We start from the raw sequence: 20,676 nt of genomic DNA on the forward strand, positions 1-20,676 counted from the left end.
GGAAACTCTGGGAGGGCCGGAGGTGGTCTTAATGGGCCCTGCTGCCCAGCCCAATCTAGTTAGGAGAGTCACTTTAAAAATAAATGTTGCTGAAATTTAAAACGTTGAGAGAGCAAACTACAAGCCTTAATCCTGCCGAGTCACCACGTGTTTTTATAAGGTTGGAAATTAAGACCTCAGATGAAGGTGAAAGTGTCCCCAATCCCTTTAACAATTTTTGGTGATTTATTTTTCCCCTTAAAAGTTCTATCTGGATGGGGGTTTTTGTTTATTTTCAGAGCAGGAGTTGGGGAGGGGCAGAGATGGGGCAGAGGATCAGAAGCGGTCTCTGGTAACAGCACAGAGCCCAATTCTGGGCTCCCAACTCGAGCCGAGCCGTGAGATCATGACCTGAGCCCAAGTCAGACTCTTCATGGACTGAGCTGCCCAGGCGCCCTGAGGGTTTCTTTTAACAAAATGCCCCATGCTGAACAGTGTTGTGTGTCATAGCTCACAGCTTCCTCCTTTACCCCTTGCAGTATCTCCTGGGGACGGGCCCTAAATTACCTGATTCTGAAGGTGAAATCTAATCTTTAGCTCGTGTAAGCATTGCAGTATGATGGGTGCTCTCCCAATCCTTGTAGAGGAACCTGTGTGGGGGGTGGGGGGTGGGGCCTGGCAGGCGGTAGGGTGGGAGGAGCCTACTTGAAGGACCTTGACTCCCGCTGGAGGGAAGTCTTCCCAGAAGAACAAGTGAAAAGCACAGTTAATTGTGCCTTGTCTGGCACGTGCGCTTGAAAAGGAACCCACGGGCGGTGGGCTGGCCACTTGGAAGAGCACGTGACCCAGTCTTAGGTTTGTAAGTTTGAGGCCCCCATTTGGTGTAGAGATTATTTAAAAATAAAATCTTAGCGGGGTGCCTGGGTGGCTCAGTCAGTTAAGCGTCCGGCTTCAGCTCAGGTCATGATCTAGCAGTGCATGAGTTGGAGTCCCGCATCAGGCTCTGTGCCGACAGCTTTTAGAGCCTGGAGGCTGCTTCGGATTCTGCGTCTCCCTCTCTGTCCCTCCCCCGTTCACATTCTGTCTCTCTGTCTCTCATAAATGAATAAACATTAAAATAATAAAGTCTTAGCTGGGGCACTTGGGTGGTTCATTTGGTTAAGTGTCCAACTCTCGATTTCAGTTCAGGTCATGATCTCCCAGTTTGTGGGATCGAGTCCCATTTTGGGCTCTGCCCTGACAGCACCAGGCCTGCTTGGGATTCTCTCTTCCTCTTTACCCCTGCCTGGCACGTGTGCGCGCACACGCGCGCGCGCTCTCTTTCTCAGAGTAAAAAATATTTTAGGAAAAACCAGTTGGAGTTTTCTGTGATTTTGTTTTTTAAGTTTCTTTTGAGACCACAAGAGCTGGGGTTGGGGGAGGGACAAGGGATGAGGGAGAGAGAATCCCAAGCAGGCTCCATGCTATCAGCATCGGGCTTGATCCCTTGGATCCTGTGCCAAGATCCAAAGTCTGAGGGGCACCAGGGTGGCTCAGTAGGTTGAGCAGCTGGCTTCGGCTCAGGTCATGATCTCGTGGTTTGTGAATTCAAGCCCCACGTTGGGCTCCAAGTTGGATGCTTAACTGACTTGAACCACCCAGGCGCCCCAGGGATTTACTGTGAAGTTTTTGTTTTGTTTTTGAGAGAGAAAGAGGGCACGAGTGAGGGGCAGAGAAAGAGAAAGAGAAGCAGGGCTCACTCAAAGCAGAGCTTGTGTTTACTTGAAGCAGGGCTCATGCTCACCTGATGCAGGGCTTGAAGACTTGAACTCACGATCCATGAGATCATGATCTGAGCTGAAGTCAGATACTTAACTGACTGAGCTGCCGAGGCACCTGCCCCCCCCCCCCCCCCAATCGTGAGGTTTTAAAACAGGTTAACATCTGAAGTCACATGGCATACATGGGATAAATTGCTTCACCAGGGTGTTGCAGACAGCATCTGGAAAGGAGAAACTACAGTCTCCTTGCAGCCATAAACTTTTTTATTTCTTTTTAATGTTTATTTTTGAGAGAGAGAGACAGAGACAGAGTATGAGCGGGGAAGGGGCAGAGAGAAAGGGAGACACAGAATCCGAAGCAGGGTCCAGGCTCCCAAGCTGCCAGCACAGAGCACAACGCTGGGCTCAAACTCACAAACCGGGAGATCATGACCTGAACCAAATTCGGCTGCTCAACCAGTTGAGGTACCTAGACTCCCCGGTTTTATTTTTAAAGAAATTATTTTAAGAACATGAACTTCAAAGCCACATTAATCCCCTCTTTACTCCTAAAGCCCAGATAACCTTGAACTAGCAGCGACTTTCCTTCCCCAAGCTCCGGTTTCCTTTGCATACAGTGGAAAATGGTGCGACCTGTTGTTGGTGTGAGAGCTCAAACAGATTACACAGACAGCCCATTGTTGGCTCGTCTGTTGTCTATCTTTTCATTCCCTTATGTGGGTTATACTCAGTACTAGATAATTTTTTTCTTTTCAGTTAACATAGTACAAGGGCATGATTACAAAGTTGCAGCGCTGCAGTTATTCTGCCATTACGTCCTTGAACATTTCAGCTGTTTCCAACTTTTCCATCATTATAAAACAGTCCCCTGATGAATTATCCAGCAGCAACAGGCCAGGTTCCTACTGGGGCAAAGGTCTCATTTCTAAACTAATCGGCGAACTCAGAAAACTATTTCCGGTTGCCCTTAGTAAAGATGGCGGAAATACTGGCGTCACCGCCAGTCAGGCTGCGGCATCAATGCCCTCGCCAAACATGGTGGCCTCGCGCCCGCCCCCTTGACTTCCTTCTGTCTGGTCACTCCCGACTACAACTCAGTGGCGGAGGTGGCAGAGATGGCGGCCTCTCTCAGGTTCCGAGATCTGCTGATACGGCGTGAGTCACCTCGGCCTCTGGGAGTCCCTAGCTCTGTCGTGCTGTCGTAGCCACCGTAGGGTGGGGAAGCCTGTCCCGGGTCACGGTCTGAGCGCTTTCAACACAGGGGTGCACGTGCTTCCAGCCAAAGAGCTCCCTAATTCTGCAGGCTGTGTCTTACAATAGGGTGACGGACAGCTTGGTATTCCCAGTCTGGGGTCCCTCCTTCCCATGCTAAAGGGTCCGAAGTAGTGCAGGCACTGGGGCCACTGACAAGTGCACTCCTAATCTTCAAGTTGTTTTTGTTTTTGTTTTTGTTTTTTTTTTAATGTGTATTTATTTTTGAGACAGAGAGAGACAGAACATGAACGGGGGAGGGTCAGAGAGATGGAGACACAGAATCGGAAGCAGGCTCCAGGCTCTGAGCCATCAGCCCAGAGCCCGAGGCCGGGCTCGAACTCACGGACCGTGAGATCGTGACCTGAGCTGAAGTGGGACGCTTAACCGACTGAGCCACCCAGGCGCCCCTTGTTTTTGTTTTTTAAGTTTATTTATTTTGAGAGAGACAGAGAGCGAGTGGGGGTGAGGTGGCACAGCGCGGGGGGGGGGGGGGGGCGGCAAGGAGAGAAAGAATCTTAAGCAGGCTCTGCGCTGTGAGCGCAGAGCCCAGTTTGGGGCTCAAACTCACGAATAGTGAGATCATGACCTGAGCCAAAACCAAGAGCCCAAGGCTTAGCCGACTGAGCCACCCAGGCGCCCCTGCCCCGAGGTTTCTTAGGGGCCTGTGTTCCCCAATCTGACATCACTGAGAAGTAATGTGTGCCCTCTGCCCTTGATGGCTCTGTGACCCCAATCTGGGGTCATCAAAGGCTCTTCTTTCCTTTTTCTCCCCAGGCCTGATGGCTCCCACTCCTCAGGGTCTCAGCCTTAGCCTTCGCCCCATGAGCTCCAAAGCACAAGAAGAGGCCCCCAAAGAAGCGCCAGACCACAGCTATGAGTCCCTTCGAGTGACCGCTGCTCAGAAACACATTCTCCACGTGCAGCTCAACCGGCCTGAGAAGAGAAATGCCATCAACAGGGCCTGCTGGAGGTAGGGCCTGCAGATCACCGAGGGAGGCCTGCCTGCCGGAGGAGGCAGGGGCTGAGGGAGTGGGCAGGGGTGGGGCGTGGGGGTCGGGTGACCTGAGGGCAGGGGATACGCAGCCCTTCCCTCCTTGCCCCTCCACAGAGAGATGGTAGAGTGCTTCAGCAAGATAGCCCAAGACCCTGACTGCCGGGCTGTGGTGATATCTGGTGCAGGAAAACTGTTCACTTCAGGTACCGGGTGCCCTCCACCCCCACCCCGCCACTGCTCCTGGCAATGGAACAATGTTTTTTGTTTTTTGTTTTTTTTTTAATGTTTATTTATTTTTGAGAGAGACACACACAGAACGCAACTGGGGGAAGGGCAGAGAGAGAGGGAGACACAATCCAAAACAGGCTCCAAGCTGTCCGCACAGAGCTCAACACAGGGCTTGAACCCATGACCCGTGAGATCATGACCTGAGCCGAAGTCGGATGCTTAACTGACTTAGCCACTCAGGTGCCCCAAACAATGCTTCTTAATTAAGGTTTTAACCAGCTTCTAACTTCCACTTTTATCTTTTTTTTTCTCTTTAATTTAAAGCATTCAAATCTCAAAGTTGGTCCAACAGAATATGGACAGGATGATGGGCTTTGAAGTCTGATCTTGACCAAGGCCCTTAACCTCTCAGTTGTTGTTTTTTTTTCATGTCACTAAAGTGTATTATAATAAGATGCTTTCATATAATTATTTAACACACACGAACTGATTTCCAATTACATGTCTATTCGGAGTTTTATTGTGCCACAGGACTGTTCTTCAGACGGGATAATTTCCACTGACCACATTCACTGACTGCTTTGTCATCGCTGTTCTGCTTGTGAAGCCCATCCAGTGATCTTTTTTTTTTAAATTTCAGATACTGTAGTTTTCGGTTCTCAAATTTCCATTTGGTTCTTTTTTATATTTTGCCATTTCTCTACTGAAGTTGCGTATCTCGTTATTTGTCGTTTTTCTTTGCACTGTTGATCATAGTTATAACCACTGTTTTAAAACTCTTTAAAGCTTACCCATTTATTTTGAGAAAGCAAGAGCAAAAAAGAGAGAGAGAACGAACAGGGGAGGGGCAGAGAGAGAGGGGGAGAGAGAGAATCCCAAGTAGGCCCCGCATTGTCAGCACAGAGCCCGATGCGGGTTCTCGATCTCATAGACCGTGAGATCGTGAGCTGAGCCAAAATCAAGAGTTGGCACTTGGCTGAGCCACCCAGGTGCCTGTTTCCCGATTCCAACATCTGGGTGACTTTGGGGTCAATCCCTGTTCATCGTCTTTTCTCTTGAACAACTGGGTCTCATCCTTCTTTTTGTTTGCATTTGGAATAAGTTTGGATTGCATCCTGGATATTGGACTATGGAAGGACGTGGGAACTTGGATGCTATCCTGGACCCGGCAGAGAGGGTGGAAGTTCCTGTGTTAGCGGCCGAGTTGGAATCAGTTTTTAAATCTCTTGCTGGGCTGCATGCATGGTTCATGGGTCAGGAAGAGATTCAGGCAGAGCTTATCCACAGAATTTGGGGCTCCCCTCTCTGGCTCTCTCTTCTTTTCTGGAATTTCCCCCCACACTTTCCAGCAGCTACGGTCACCCTGGACTCTGTTTTCTGGTTCTTCAAGCACCACTTGCAACCTCGCCTCAGTCTAGAAACTTTAACAACCCCCACCTCACTTGGTGCCAGTCCCTTCTTTTAACTGATAACTTCCTAGGGCGCCTGGGTGGCTCCGTCGGTTGAGCGTCCTGACTCTTGCTCTTGAACTCAGGGTCATGAGTTCAAGCCCTGCGTTGGGCTCTGCGCTGGGTTTGAAGCCTGCTTTAAAAAAAAAGAAAAGAGGGTGGCTCACTCGGGCGTCCGACTTCGGCTCAGGTCATGATCTCACGGGCCGTGAGTTCGAGCCCCGCGTCGGGCTCTGGGCTGACAGCTCAGAGCCTGGAGCCTGTTTCCGATTCTGTGTCTCCCTCTCTCTCTGACCCTCTCCTGCTCATCCTCTGTCTCTCTCTGTCTCAAAAATAAATAAATGCTAAAAAAAAAAAATTAAAAAAAAAAAAAAAAGAAAGAAAGAAATTAAGTGATGACGTCCTCCGTCCTCCAGAATCTGCCCCATGCTGTCGGGCAGTGGTTTATATCTTGTCCACCCACACCACGCGTGCAGTTGTCATAGGTGGGCAGGTCCGTACCATATTACGCATACGTAATATATGTATATACGCATATGTAATATATGTATATACGCATATACAGGTCCGTACATATATTATATGTATTATGTATATAATTATGTATATTTTTAAGAGCTCGAGGGAGCGAGGGGCAGAGAGAAAGGGAGAGAGAGAGAGAGAGCGCGGAGCTGACGAAGGGGCCCGATGTCACGAAACTCAAGATCGTGACCTGAGCCAAAGTCGGACGCTTCACCGACGGAGCCACCCAGGCACTCCGAGTAGTTCGTACCTTAGATGGGGACACCTGATCCCGTGGTCTGCGGTCCTTTACTGCGAGGGGTTGGAAAAGCCAGGGCGTGCGCGTCCCGGTGGTGCAGGGAAGCCAGAAAAGCCACTGAAAGGAGGTGTCCCAAGTGCCAAGCTGGGCTTGCTCTGGGAGTCAGCATGGGTTCTGCGGAGCCGCCCAGGCTTCACAGACGTGGGTGCAGAAGCCAGCAGGTGCCGAAATGGTAACTGTGATGCCATTAGTGGGGTGTGAAGGGCCTCTGGGGCTGTCTCTCGCCTTTAATTGTTGCCATCTCTCCATCAGCTCTCAGGAGGGTGTTACCCCCATTTTGTGCAGGAGAAACCCAAGGCCCAGAGGAGGAAGTGGCCTGGCCAAGGCTGGGGGCAGGGGTGCGATCCTGTCTTCCTCGTATTTAATGTGCACCAAGTTAGCCCTACCCCTCAGCCCCAAATTCTCAGGTCTCACTTCTTTCAACCAGCTGTGGAGGCAGTGAAGCCCCAGAAGATTGGGGATGTAGCCAGATGTGGGAATGGTTTTCCTGGTTTGTCAGATAGCATCGTTCAGAGGCAAAGGGACGAGAAGGATGAACCCCAGGAAGAAAAAAGTGAAGGATGATTCTGCTCAGAATCATCTCCTGGCAAGGCCTCCCTCAGAGAAAAAGCCAGAGTTTGCCCCCTGGCCGGTGAGGCCCCATACCCTCTGCCCCCTAAAGCTCTCCAACCTTGACTCTTCCCACTTTCCCCTTCACTCACTACACTGCAGCGATGCTGACCGCCCCGTGCTCCTCATACAGCCCAGGGGCATTCCTACCACAGGACCTTTGCGCTGGCCCTTCCTGACATTTGGAACTCTCTGATCCCAGCTAGCCCCATAGCTCCCTCCCTCTCCTTCCTCAGATCTTCACTCAAAAGTCACTTTGTCAATGAGAGGGTCCATGACCACCCCATTTAATACTGCAACAGCCCTCACTGCACACACACACACACACACACACACACACACACACATTCCATTCCACTTCCCTGCTGTAATTTTCTTTCAGCACTGTCACCACCCGACAAAGTGTATTTTCTTTTCTTTTTTTAAATTTTTTTTAATGTTTATTCATTATTGAGAGATAGAGAGAAACTGAGCATGAGCAGGGGAGGGGCAGAGAGAGGGGGAGACACAGAATCTGAAGCAGGCTCCAGGCTCTGAGCTGTCAGCACAGAGTCCGACGCGGGGCTCGAACTCACCAACCGTGAGATCATGACCTGAGCCGAAGTTGGACGCCCAACCGACTGAGCCACCCAGGCGCCCCTGTATTTTCTTATTCGTTTGTCTTCCCCCCCACTGAGGGGCAGCTCAGTGAGGGCAGGGACTGTTGCCTATACTGTTCGCTTACTGAACACCTCCTGTGCCCTGGGCTCAGTTTAGGCACTGGGGATGCGGGAGTGGGCAAAAAGACAAAACTCCTCCACTCATAGAGCTCACGTCCTGGAAAAGGAGATGGGCCGTCGAAATAAGCACGTAATTCTGTGGTAACAAGAGGGCAGTGTAGGAGATGAGACAGAGAAAATGAGATAGAGGATGACGGGGCTGCTGTTTAGCCCGCGTGGCTGAGGTGGGCTTCTCTGAGGAGATGACTTTCGGGCCGTGGCCTGGACAGAATGACGGGGTCAGTCTTCTTCTTCTTCTTTTTTTTTTTAAGTGTATCTATTTATTTAGAGAGATAGAGAGCAGAGGAGGGACAGAGAGAGGGAGAGAGAGAATCCCAAGCAGGCTCTGCACAGTCAGTGTGGAGCCTGACACGGGGTTCGAACCCAACGAGCCACACGAGATCGTGCCCTGAGCTGAAACCAAGAGTCAGATGCTTCACCGACGGAGCCACCCAGGCGGCCCTGGAACGGTTGGAGGCCTCTGTGCCCAAAGGAATGGGCTAGGGACAGTGTTCAGGAGGGCTGGTAAGGTCCCGGCACATACCTTGTATTTTCTTCTAAGTAAGTGGGGTGGGAGGGAAGAAAAGGCCCCCTGACATGCTCACAAGTTCTCTTGGCTGTGTGTGGGAAATGGTCGGGGCAGGGAACAGGGAGCCCAGGAGAAAGTATTTTAGCCAGAGTAGAGGTCATGGAGAAGGATTAGTGGAGCAAAGGTTAGACTTTGGATCATCTTGCAGTTGGAGCCACGGAAACTTGCTCTCTCTCGAGTCTTCTCTCTGAGGGACCACTCCCACCACCGACTCCTGCCAAAAGCCTGTCTCCTGTGCCATCTGGCATAATGGTGACAAGCATGACCTCTGGAGCCAGTGCATGGTCCCGGGCTTACAATTCCAGTGCCGTTACTCACGAGCCAGTGTGACCTTGGGCAAGTGACTTTAATGTCCGGTGCCTCAGTTTACTCCCAGTAAAACTGGCGATGGTAATAGCCACCTCATAGGGTCGTTGTGAGGATAAAGTGAGTAACGGCCCTATCAATGTCAGCATTTATGTATTTCACACCCCATATGCGATCCCTGGCAAAGCCCTGTGTGAGCGGCTTTCTCGAAACACTGGCGGTGGTGTGGGGGTTCAAATCTGCCAAGTCTGAGTTCTGACCGCTAGTTGGGTCAGTGGATGGGGAGGGAGGGTGCCTGGGGGGGAGGGGGGGTACTACGTGAGCCTCCTCGTGCCTCCCCACCAGGCATCGACCTCACGGACATGGCTTCGGATATCCTCCAGCCCCAAGGAGATGATGTGGCCCGCATCAGCTGGCAGCTCCGTAACCTCATCAGCAGATACCAAGAGAGCTTCAATGTCATCGAGAAGGTGCAGGGGCAGGCAGGGCACCACCCCCAGCCCCGTCCACCTCTTCCAGACCAGCCCTGACCACCACCCGCTTCCGTTCCCTTGCAGTGCCCTAAACCGGTGATCGCCGCCATCCACGGGGCCTGTATTGGTGCGGGTGAGTACGCAGACACCCGCCACGCATCCGGGCACCCACGCTGGCCGGGCGCCTATGGGCTGCCGCCCTTCCGCCTCGGCCACTGACCGCCAGCCTCAGATCAGTTGCTAGCTCAACTCGGTCCAGGGGTGCGACCCCACCACCTGGGAGGAGGGGTTGGTTCCTGTGGTTGCTTAATGCCCCTGGCCTCCACCTCGCAGGCGTGGACCTCGTCACTGCGTGTGACATCCGGTACTGTGCCCAGGATGCTTTCTTCCAGGTGAAGGTGAGCCGTCCTCCCCGAGCTTCTGTGTCCTCGGATCCTGCATAGAGCTGGGCAGCGAGTGGCTGGGTGGGGGCAGAGCAGTGACAGGGGAGGCTAAGGGAGCGGGGGGGGGGGGGGGTGGGGGGGGGTGGGGGTGGGAAGGGAGGGCTTGGAGTGAGCCCGGAGGGCTTCACGGAAGAGTCAAGCAGAACTGCACCTTAAAAAGTAACACTTTGGCCATGAAGGAAGTCAAGGGGAGGCCATGCAGTCTACGTGGGGTTAGGAGTGAGTAAAGGTACGGGGGTGGAGATGCGGCTGGGGTTGCTGCTGGGATCAGTCCTGGAGAGGACGCAGACAGGATGGAACCCGTAGAGGCAGGAAGGGGGTCAGATGGGCAGAGTTTGAGGGCTTCCCTCTGGAGATAGACGTGGCCGACCCTAAGAAGTTGGGAGGGCAGAGGAATTGGGAAGTGGGCTGTATTCTAGGCTGAAAGAAGTTACCTGAGTAAAAGCATGTGGATGGCAATGAAATGGGGTGTGTGGGGGGGGGGGGGGGGGCAGTCTCTGAGGTGGGTATGGAATGTGCCTCTACAGTAAATACGGAATTTCACTGGCACTGAGGTTACACGGTGGGGGGCAGTATCGGGCACAAACCAAGCTCTAATACGATGGCCCGCCCCAGGAGGTGGACATAGGTTTGGCAGCTGATGTGGGAACGCTGCAGCGACTGCCCAAAGTCATCGGAAACCAGAGGTGAGCGGAGCAGCCGAGGGAGGGGACCCCGGGCATCTCCCGGGCCCAGGATGAGGGCCGTCCCCTGATAGGCTTTCCCCGCTTTCTTGCAGCCTGGTCAACGAGCTGGCCTTCACTTCCCGCAAGATGATGGCTGATGAGGCCCTGGGCAGTGGTCTGGTCAGGTAGGGGCCGAGGCCTGGGCTGGTTGAAGGCTCGGGCGCAACCTGGGCAGGGCTCTTTGGGTCCCCGTGTATCTTCACAGATTCCACTCTCTGGGTGGTCAACTCTTTATTCTGGGGTCCAGTGCCCTGCTCTGATTGGTCTCTCTCACTGGGCGGTTTTCCGCTTTCCACTGTGGTTGGCCAATTCTTCATCCGTGGGAACCTTCCCAGAACCCCCACACCCCATTACGGATTCCCTTCGTCCGCAGCCGGGTGTTCCCAAACAAGGAGGACATGCTTGAGGCAGCCTTCACCCTGGCGGAAGAGATTTCCACCAAGAGCCCTGTGGCAGTGCAGAGCACCAAAGTCAACCTGATCTATTCCCGCAACCATTCCGTGGCCGAGAGTCTCAACTACACGGTAAGGCTCTCCGTCCAGCCAATCACAGCCCCTCTCCAGTCCCAGAGCGGCCAATCAGGGCCCCTGCAAGCAGACCTCTGCAGGCCTTGCCCTCCGATTGGTGCGCTGTCTCTTCCCTGTTTTTCATTGGCCCAACTCCATTCCCCGCCCTTGCCATTATGCTCCACCCTCTTCATCCAGGCCACCTGGAACATGAGCATGCTGCAAACCCAGGACATCGTTAAGTCTGTCCAGGCTGCATTGGAGAAGAAGGACCTGAAGAACGTGAACTTCTCCAAGCTCTGAGAGCCCCCACGGGCCAGACCTTGCCCCTTGTCCCACCTCATGCCAGTTTCCTCATCCACAGAGAAGGAGGATTAGTGAGGATCGTCGCCTCCGTGACTTCATGCCTGATCTCCCAATTTATAGCTGGGACACTGATTTCCTCATGCCCAGGGCCTTATCTTCACCCAAACAATAAAGCTACTTAAGGAACCCGGTGTGTTTATTGCAAAGAGAGGAGAGGCAGCAAGGAGCCAAGATGCGCCTACAGCGGTGCTGAATGTTGGGGACAGAGATTCGGCCAATGGGAATGGGAGCCACGCAGGCGATGCCCATTCAGAGCTGGCAGTGGGCAGCCCAGGGCCAATAGAAAGTCTGGCAGGGGCGGGGCAAGCAAAAGTCAGTGCCTTCTGCGGGCCTAAGGGCTGCGGCTGGTCTCCCTGCCTGCTCCAGGCTCCAGAGCACCCTTCACCCTGCCTGGCACCCACTCACTGCATAGCCTAATGGGATGCGACGCTGGAGTCTGGCTAGAGTTCTGCTGCTACCCAGTCTCGGGCCAACAGCCTCACTTCTTTAAGCTTCAGGTTTTCATGTCCGTAGATAAGCCCAACCTCCTGGGTTTATGTTTTAAAAAAAAAATTTTTTTTTAACGTTTATTTATTTTTGAGACAGAGAGAGACAGAGCATGAACGGGGGAGGGGCAGAGAGAGAGGGAGACACAGAATCGGAAGCAGGCTCCAGGCTCTGAGCCATCAGCCCAGAGCCCCACGCGGGGCTCGAACTCACGGACCGCGAGATCGTGACCTGAGCTGAAGTTGGAGGCTTAACCGACTGAGCCACCCAGGCGCCCCCTCCTGGGTTTATGTTTAGAACGAGTGCAAGAGGCCAAGGATTAATTTAATGCCTTCTATATGCCAAGTCCTGTTCTGAGCATTTATTCCCTGAGTGACTCCTTTCAAGGCTTCTATGAGGTCGATACTACTAATAATCCCCCTTTTACAGTTGGGCAAATCGGGAAATTGAGGTTCAGGCCAAACTAATGCAAGACCAAACAGCCAGGAAGTGGCCAAGGCAAGATCTGAACCCAGCACCCCTGGCTCCAGAAGTCGTGATCTGTGCAGTCCAGGGCACCCGGGTGGCTCATTCGGTCGGGCAGCCGACTTCAGCTCTCGTGGTTTGTGAGTTCGAGCCCCGCGTCCGGCTCTGTGCTGACAGCCCGGAGCCTGATTGGGATCTGTGTCTCCCTTTCTCTGCGCCCCTCCTCCTGCTCGTGCCCTGTCTGTCAAAAATGAGGAAATGCTAAGAAATTTTTTAATTAATTATTTAATTAATTAAAAACTATACAGTCCAGTGTGCACGGGTCCGGCATGCAGTGGGCATGCAAATGCCTTCCGCAGTTCCTAAGAGTGTCCAGGGCATCCAGCTCCTCCCTGCTTTCACCCACTCCCATTGCCCATCTGTCACAGGTCGCGCCTGCAGCCTTGCCCTGCCCAACCCTCCTGGACTCACCCTCCCTCTGCTAACAAAGGTCTGGGCAGGCTTTTATGGGCTCTGATAAGGCCCTGGCGGGGCTGAAGTTCACTACACTTCCTCTTTGCGGAAGGGCCTGAAGGAGGGGGCTCTGACCTGAGTCCTCCTGACCTGACCCAGATAGATGAACTGGGTTCTGACTGGTTACCAGTGAGGCTAGTAAGAAAAGGGACACAAGGGGGTGCCCTAGAAAAAGATGGGAGCCGGGAATGCCCCGGAAGAGGGGCCCTGTGGACCCTGCCCCGCCAGCCACTCCCTTATCCTCGGGTATAAGAGCCACCCCCCTCCTGCCATCTGCCACCATTCCCCACTCCTGCACCTCTTCTCACCGGACGACGACAAGCCACCAGCCCTGCCTCTCAAGATGGCCTATGTCCCTGCACCCGGCTACCAGCCCACCTACAACCCGGTGAGATAGCGGCTCAGGCCCCAACCGCAGGCCCCAGCTTAGTTTCACCCTGAACCTCACACACCAATTTCCTCTCATCCTGATTCCTCAGAGGTGCCCCCGCCCCCAACCTTGACTCTGATTTACCCGATACTGACCCTGGGGCTTGATTTACTCCCATCCTGACGCCCTGGCTCTTCATATCCACACCTGACGCTCGGCTCTCTTCACCTTCCCACGGACCCTTCACCCCTAGTGTCCCAATGAGAGTGCGGGGGGCTTCTCGATGAGGGGTAAAGCCTCACCAGGCCACTTCCACAGACTCTGCCCTACAACAAGCCCATCCCGGGTGGTCTCTGCATCGGAATGTCTGTTTACATCCAAGGAGTGGCTAGCGAGCACATGAAGAGGTAAGGCACTCCCCTCCAGCCAGGCTAGGCTAGGAGGGGCTACAAACAGGGGCTTCCGCCCTAATGCAGAAGACCTTCTTCCTTCCTGCTTGGAAAGGGGAGCTCTGTGCCCCTGCACCCCATGGCCAAAGATCAGCCCTAGCCCCTGGGACGTCCAGGACTTGGTGACCAGGAGCAGGGAGCCTGGGGGCTGGGAGGCATCAGGGAGGCTCACGGAGAGAGGCAGCCCAGCCCGGGAGCTGGGATGTTGGACTGGAATTGATGGGCGTGATAGCATGAATTCAGATCACAGGCTCTGAGCTCGGCCTGGCCAGCTCTGTGACTGGCCAACCGTGTGACCGGGGAAAGGCACCATGCCTCTCTGTGCTTTAGATTCCCGGCTGTAAAACGGGATTGTCTTGAGGGTTCAATGTGTAAAACTGGAAAGTAAGCACTAAAATAAGTCTTAACATTTTTTTAGGGCCTTAAAATGGTGATAAAGATGGAAGCGAGCTGAAGGCATTGTTGTTTCTCGCTCGTTGGTTTTTTGGTCATTTTGGGCCCACTGTGTGCCTAGGCACTGGGGACAGAGCAGTCGACAGGCCCAAGATGGAGCTGACATCCTAGTAGAGCGGAGAGGTGAAAGACAAAAATCAAATCTGTAATCAAAATCAAAAATCAAAGTGGTGATAAGTGCTAAGCAGACAAACTGGGAAAGGAGTTGGGGAATGGATGTGGGGGGGAGGGACCCTGTGGCATTGTCCCTTTTTTTTTTTTTAATTTTTTTTTTCAACGTTTTTTATTTATTTTTGGGACAGAGAGAGACAGACAGAGCATGAACGGGGGAGGGGCAGAGAGAGGGAGACACAGAATCGGAAACAGGCTCCAGGCTCTGGGCCATCAGCCCAGAGCCCGACGCGGGGCTCGAACTCACGGACCGCGAGATCGTGACCTGGCTGAAGTCGGACGCTTAACCGACTGCGCCACCCAGGCGCCCCGACATTGTCCCTTTAAATAGGGTAGCGGGTGGGAACCCTTCAAAGACCCACAGAAGAGGAGGGAGGGAGCCTGGGAGTATAGGCGGATAGAAAGAACAGCCCTTGCAAAGGCCCTGAGGTGGGGGTGTGTGTGCCCAGTTGGAATAACTTCAGGGATGCTGGCCTGAGGGAAGGGGTGGGTCGTGTGGGTTCCTAGGTCCCCCCTGGCTGCTGGTGGGGAAAGGCCTCCAGGTCAGGGAGAGAGCAGAGAGGTTCCTAGGACAATGCCCGGCCCTTGGAAATGCAGGAGTCCCAGCTGTAGTCTTATTTAAAGTTGGCAGGGGCTGGGGGGGCGGTGGTCTGGTTAAGGGAAGGGAATGAGCACGGCAGTCCTCCTGGACTCCAGGGCACTACCCCCGCCCCCCTCTCTCTGGTCAGCAGTGCCCAAGTGTGCTGTCCCGTTTTGTCGTTCCCCAACCCCCCTCCAGCCCCGTCAGGGAAGTGAGAACCCGGTAGGTCTGAGCGGGCTTCCAGGAGGAGGGCCCGGTGAGCAGGCAGGTGGGGCCGGGGGAACAGCCCTTCCTGTCCCACCAGGTTCTCCGTGAACTTCGTGGCGGGGCAGCACGCGGGGTCAGATATCGCCTTCCACTTCAATCCCCGCTTCGATGGCTGGGACAAGGTGGTCTTCAACTCCATGCAAGGCGGCAAATGGGGCAGCGAGGAGAAGAAAAGGAGCATGCCTTTCCGCAAGGGCACCGCCTTTGAGCTGGTGTTCATGGTCCAGGCCGAGCACTACAAGGTCTGAGCTTGGGGGCGGGGCCTCCCTCCTCCCTAACCCCCCTTCCTCCTCCCCGCTGCCTCCCTCTCCCTCCCTCTCCACCTTCCTTCCTCCCTCTCTTCCTCTCTTCCAGCTGTGCCTCCCCCTGCTCCCCCCTCCTCCCCTTCTCCTACTTCTCCCCCTTCTCCCCCTCCTCCTCCCCTCCTCCCTCTCCCCTCCCCCTTCCCACCTCACTTTTTTCTTTTCCTTCTTTCCTGCCTATTAAACATTTTTTCTCTTAAACAATTTTTTTTTTTTCTCACGTTCCTCATTCCTATTCCTCTACTGTGGGCAGCCTTGTCATGTTTAACATAGATCGCTTTGTTCCTCTGCATTCTTGCAAAATGCGTATTCTTGCTCTTTCTTCTGGAGAATTCTGAACACACACAAGAGGAGGCGCGGGTGCAGTGACCCGCTGGTCCCCTTGGCCAGCTCCAGTGGTCGTGAGCTCCAGGCCCCTGTGTTTGCATCCTTCCCTGACGCTTCCCTCTCATCTGATTTAAAAGCAAATCCCAGATATAATTTCGTTCATAAATATTTCAGTGCTTAAGAACATAGTCAGAAGGCCGTTACCATACCTCAAGCACTGACAATTCTTCCTGGGGTCCTCACATCCTGTCAGCCGTCCGGTGACCTCATAAATACCTTAAGGTGTGTTGTTGTTTTATTTTTTATTTATTTAAAAAAAATTTTTTTTAATGTTTATTTTTGAGACAGAGAGAGGCAGAGCATGAATGGGGGAGGGCCAGAGAGAGGGGGAGACACAGAATCCGAAGCAGGCTCCAGGCTCTGAGCTGTCAGCACAGAGCCCGACGCAGGGCTCGAACTCACGGACTTTGAGATCATGACCTGAGCTGAAGTCGGACGCTTAACCGACTGAGCCACCCAGGCGCCCCACGTGTTGTTGTTTTAAAGTTTGTTTTGAGGGGCGCCTGGGTGGCGCAGTCGGTTAAGCGTCCGACTTCAGCCAGGTCACGATCTCGCGGTCCGTGAGTTCGAGCCCCGCGTCGGGCTCTGGGCTGATGGCTCGGAGCCTGGAGCCTGTTTCCGATTCTGTGTCTCCCTCTCTCTCTGCCCCTCCCCCGTTCATGCTCTGTCTCTCTCTGTCCCAAAAATAAATAAAAAACGTTGAAAAAAAAAAAAAATTTAAAGTTTGTTTTGAGAGAGAGAGGGAGCATGAGGGCAAGGGCTCAAGCAGAGGAGGGGCAGAGAAAGAGGGAGCGAGAGAGAATCCTGAGCAGACTCCGCACTGTCAGCACAGAGCCCAACACAGGCCTCGAACCCACGAACTGTGAGATCATGACCTGAGTCTTGTCTGCACTTTGACTCCGCCTCCAGATAAGGCCCACACTCTGTGACTACTATGATGCAAGTATTTTTTTAAGTTTATTTGATTTTTGGGAGAGAGAAAGAGAGCACGTGCTCGCGTGCCAGTGGGGGAGGACCAGAGAGAGGGAGACAGAGAATCCGAAGCAGGCTCTGAGCTGTCAGCACGGAGCCAGAGATGGGGCTCGAACCCACGAACCGAACCATGAGATCATGACCCGAGCTGAAGCTGGACGCTTTCACTGACTGAGCCACTCAGGTGCCCCTATGCAAGTATTTTTAATTTTCTTAATTTTTTTAATTCTATTAAGCTTTATTTACAACAAATTTTTTATGCCTGTTTATTTTTGAGAGGGAGAGAGAAAGAGGGTGAGCGGGGGAGGGGCAGAGAGAGAGAGAGAGAGAGGGAGACACCGAATCCGAAGCAGGCTCCAGGCTCCGAGCTGTCAGCACAGAGTCGGAGGCGGGACTCGAACCCACAAACCGTGAGATCGTGACCTGAGCCGAAGTCGGACGCTTAACCGACGGAGCCACCTGGGTGCATCGCAAGTATTTTTTAAAACGTGTTACTGAAGTGCACAAAAGAGTGCGAGCCATGTGTACAGAGCTCGCTGGTGTTTCACAAAGACAACACACCCGTGGCACCAGCACCTAAGTCCAGAAATAAGACTCCTCCGGAGCTGGCTGTCAGCCCCATGCCCCCTGCCTGGCGCCATAAATAGAACCGTGAGGACACCAAGGACGCTGAGATATGATAACAAGGCTCCACACAGGATTTCCACAACGCCTTTGACATGCCTGGCTGGGTTTTAATGTTCCCATCAATCCCAGGGTGAGCCTCCAAAGGCTCAGAGAGGTGGAATGACTTCCCCGAGGTCACACAGCCAACGCGTCAGAGCTAGACTTGGGCCCATCTCCTTTGGCGCCGAAACCAAAACTCTGACTTGATTATCTCGCCATCGCTCTCCTGACTACATTCTCCATTGTCTCCCAGCCACCGGTCTCTGAGCTGCCCCTTGACCCCGCCTTGACCTCCGACCTGCAGACTCCGAGATTCCTGACTCTGTGGCTATCCCAGCTCGTCGTCCCCAAGACGCGTCTCCGAGTTAAAAAGATCTCTGTTCCCTGCTTCCTGTTTCTGCTTTCCCAAGGTCATGGGGGCTGACTCTGACCTCACCCCCTGCCCTCCAGGTGGTGGTAAATGGAAATCCCTTCTATGAGTTTGGGCACCGGCTGCCCCTGCAGATGGTCACCCACCTGCAAGTGGATGGGGACCTGGAGCTTCAATCAATCAATTTCATTGGCGGCAACGCCCCGCCAAGCCAGGTGGGTGGTGTCTCCTCACTTATGTGCCTGCTTCCTTCCTTAATTCATTCCCTCACCCCTTTATGTCCCCGAGCACCTGCTCCGTGCCAGGCCCTTCGCTGGCTGAGCCACAGACTCAGAGGCAACTAAGACAATCCACTGGGAAGACAAGACATTTCCCCAGGCAGTGTTGGCTCTAGGCGGTCAAGGCCGGGGTGGGAGACAGGAGGTTTGGGGAGCCCGAGGGGAAGGCTTCCGGGAGGAGGAGGAAGCCCGTCAGCTGAGTCAAGGAGCAAAGATAAGGAGGAACAAAAGCCACTTGGAAGAGTAGGCGAGTCCATGAGAAGTTACCCAACATTGCTAGTCACCGGAGAGAAACTCACTTCAAGTCACAACGAGCTACCTCCCCCCCGCCCGGCGAGAAGAGCTATCAAGGGAAAGGCACACAATACCGAGTGTGGGCGAGGCTGGGGAACTGGCCCGGCACTCCCCTGGAAATGACTGGGCAGCGTCTGCGAAAGCTGAGCGGAGACACACGCGATGACCTAGAAACCCCATTCCCACGTCCACAGTGAACAGACAGGCACCAAAACACCCATAGCAGCACTTGGACTCTAGACGCCAGCCATGTCCTTCGGCTGAGGGCTCTCTACTCCCCAGCCTGTACGCCCCCGTCCCCCACCTCCTCGGGGAAAGTGCTCTGATGATCATCGGACCCATTTTACAGATGGGGGAACCGAGGCACAGAGACAGGAGGGAGCAGGACCGGGGAGGGTGCAAGAGCAGAATGCACCAGGCTCACCCTAAAGGGGTGGAGGGTCACTGTGTCCCGAAGATCCCTAAACGTGGCAATTTCCTCTCCGTTAATGAGCCACCTGGGTGCCACTCTTTGACCCCAGAGTTCTCTTGGACCGCGGTCGTGGGGCTGCCCTGGGCAGGCATCCTTGACACCCCCCGCCCCCAGGCCCTAGTTTGGGGTCTCCCTCATTGCCTGCCTTCCTACACATTGCCTTTGTGCCCACAGACACCCATGGGCACGCCGGCAAACCCAGTAAGTACCTGTCGATGGGTGATGGAATTCTTGTGGTGGGGGCTTGGTGGCCTGAGGAGGTCTTGGGGCAGCTGAAGGACCCCCAGCCCCCCTCACCATTTCTGCCTTCCATTCATCTGTATAGGGTCCTGGACACACCCAGCAACTGCCAAGTAACCTGCCGGTAAGTGCGAGAATTGGGTGGCCACTTGGGGTGGGGGGGAGGGGTGGTGAGAAGTGCGAGGGGGGTCAAGGAGGTGGGCCCCCCCAGTTGTACTAATCCAGCACCCGGAGATACACCTGCATATCGTTGGTGTGCCATAAATATTTGTCAAATATTCTAGAATAACACCTCTCCTTCCTCACCTCACAGACCATGGAGGGACCCCCAATCTTCAACCCGGTAACGTGTCCCGTGGGCGTTTAGGGCTCTGTGGTGGGCAGTTTGTGGGGAAGCCGGAGCCGACGGTGGGCAGGGGGGCTCTGAGAGGGTGGGAAATAGAGTGGGCAGAGGGTGTTGGGGCGGGAGGCGGGGAGAGGGTGGGGTTGGTGGCCAGAGTGGGGAGGGGACGGGAGTTGGGGACATTTCCTAGGAGTGGGCACCCATCTCTGAAAATTTGTCCCTGCCTCTGGCTTCTGGTGACCTGAGAGGTGACAGGACCCCATGTTCTCCTCCCACAGCCCGTGCCATTCAGAAGGATCTTGCAAGGGGGGCTTACAGCCCGAAGAACCATCATAGTCAAGGGCTTTATACCCCCTACAGGCAAGAGGTACCCAGTCTGCACTGAAGCGGGGATCCTCAGCCCGCTTCCTCCTTCAGACCCAGGAGTCTGGGCCCCGGCCCCCTCCTCCCTCGGAGAACCAGGCACTGGTCCCCGTGTGACTCCCACCTCCTTCCCTCTCTGCCTTCAGCTTTGCGATCAACTTCATCGTGGGGTCCACGGGGGACATGGCTCTGCACATTAACTCCCGTCTGACTGAGGATACCGTGGTCCGGAACAGCTACCTGAATGGTTCGTGGGGATCCGAGGAGAAGAAGATCTCCTACAACCCATTTGGTCCTGGGAAATTCTTTGATGTGAGTCGGGGGTCTCTTTCGCCCCCTTCCCTCCAGAGCCTGTGCCCTGGCCCTAGCCTCAAGCCTGCCCTCTCCCTGCAGCTGTCCATTCGCTGTGGCATAGATCGCTTCAAGGTTTACGCCAACGGCCAGCACCTCTTCGACTATTCCCATCGCTTCTCGGCCTTCCAGAACGTGGACGTCCTAGAGATCCAGGGTGATATCAACTTGTCCTACATCCAGATCTGATCTACTCCCAGAGCCATAACTCTTGGGGACACAGAGAGAAAGAGCCCACAGGACTCTCTTCTAAGCCCTTAATAAAATGTCTGAGGGTGTCTCATGCGTGTCCGTAACGTCCGTATCGCTGTTCCTTCCTTCCTTGGTTCGATCATACACTGTCCATTCAGCCACCTCATCACCTGTCCATCGATCTTCCCATCACAATAAATCTAGGAATATTCCAGACACAGATCTTGGGCTTGAAGTGTATCAACTCATTTGCTCCTCACAAAAACACCAGGAGATAGGAACTATTATTATCATACCTCTGGAAAAGATGAGGAAACAGGCAAATTAAAATAAAGCAGGGGCGCCTGCGTGGCTCCGTCAGCCGGGCTGAGAGCTCAGAGCCTGGAGCCTGCTTTCGACTCTGTGTCTCTCTCTCTTTCTGCCCCTCCCCTGCT

The 20,676-nt window shown here is 54.0% G+C and overlaps 2 protein-coding genes across 2 annotated transcripts; both read left to right on the forward strand.

The window, feature by feature from the left end:
* The first annotated feature begins 2,761 nt into the window (after positions 1-2,761).
* On the forward strand, positions 2,762-11,384 carry ECH1 (enoyl-CoA hydratase 1). The gene is made up of 10 exons (XM_060651050.2): positions 2,762-2,894; positions 3,768-3,963; positions 4,102-4,190; positions 9,091-9,215; positions 9,303-9,351; positions 9,552-9,616; positions 10,277-10,347; positions 10,440-10,511; positions 10,760-10,910; positions 11,091-11,384. Exons 1-10 carry the CDS (start codon positions 2,855-2,857, stop codon positions 11,193-11,195), a joined length of 963 nt encoding a protein of 320 aa, XP_060507033.1. The 5' UTR covers positions 2,762-2,854; the 3' UTR covers positions 11,196-11,384.
* A 1,592-nt stretch (positions 11,385-12,976) lies between these two features.
* LGALS4 (galectin 4) lies at positions 12,977-20,335 on the forward strand. Its single transcript, XM_060651051.3, has 9 exons — positions 12,977-13,110; positions 13,411-13,499; positions 15,050-15,254; positions 17,790-17,924; positions 19,079-19,117; positions 19,307-19,336; positions 19,615-19,703; positions 19,846-20,011; positions 20,093-20,335. Exons 1-9 carry the CDS (start codon positions 13,066-13,068, stop codon positions 20,237-20,239), a joined length of 945 nt encoding a protein of 314 aa, XP_060507034.1. The 5' UTR covers positions 12,977-13,065; the 3' UTR covers positions 20,240-20,335.
* Positions 20,336-20,676: the final 341 nt, after the last annotated feature.

The sequence above is a fragment of the Panthera onca genome, chromosome E2 (assembly GCF_046562875.1).
Source record: "Panthera onca isolate mPanOnc1 chromosome E2, mPanOnc1 haplotype 2, whole genome shotgun sequence".
NCBI classification, from domain to species: domain Eukaryota; kingdom Metazoa; phylum Chordata; class Mammalia; order Carnivora; family Felidae; genus Panthera; species Panthera onca.

Excerpts from the sequence above, each read along its gene's own strand:
- LGALS4 (XM_060651051.3), top strand. The coding sequence starts at position 13,066 with ATGGCCTATGTCCCTGCACCCGGCTACCAGCCCACCTACAACCCG. Across the intron at positions 13,111-13,410 it reads ACCAGCCCACCTACAACCCG|ACTCTGCCCTACAACAAGCC; the intron begins GTGAGATAGCGG and ends CCACTTCCACAG. Across the intron at positions 19,704-19,845 it reads ATACCCCCTACAGGCAAGAG|CTTTGCGATCAACTTCATCG; the intron begins GTACCCAGTCTG and ends CTCTGCCTTCAG.
- ECH1 (XM_060651050.2), top strand. The coding sequence starts at position 2,855 with ATGGCGGCCTCTCTCAGGTTCCGAGATCTGCTGATACGGC. Across the intron at positions 4,191-9,090 it reads AGGAAAACTGTTCACTTCAG|GCATCGACCTCACGGACATG; the intron begins GTACCGGGTGCC and ends CCTCCCCACCAG. Across the intron at positions 9,352-9,551 it reads CGGGGCCTGTATTGGTGCGG|GCGTGGACCTCGTCACTGCG; the intron begins GTGAGTACGCAG and ends TCCACCTCGCAG.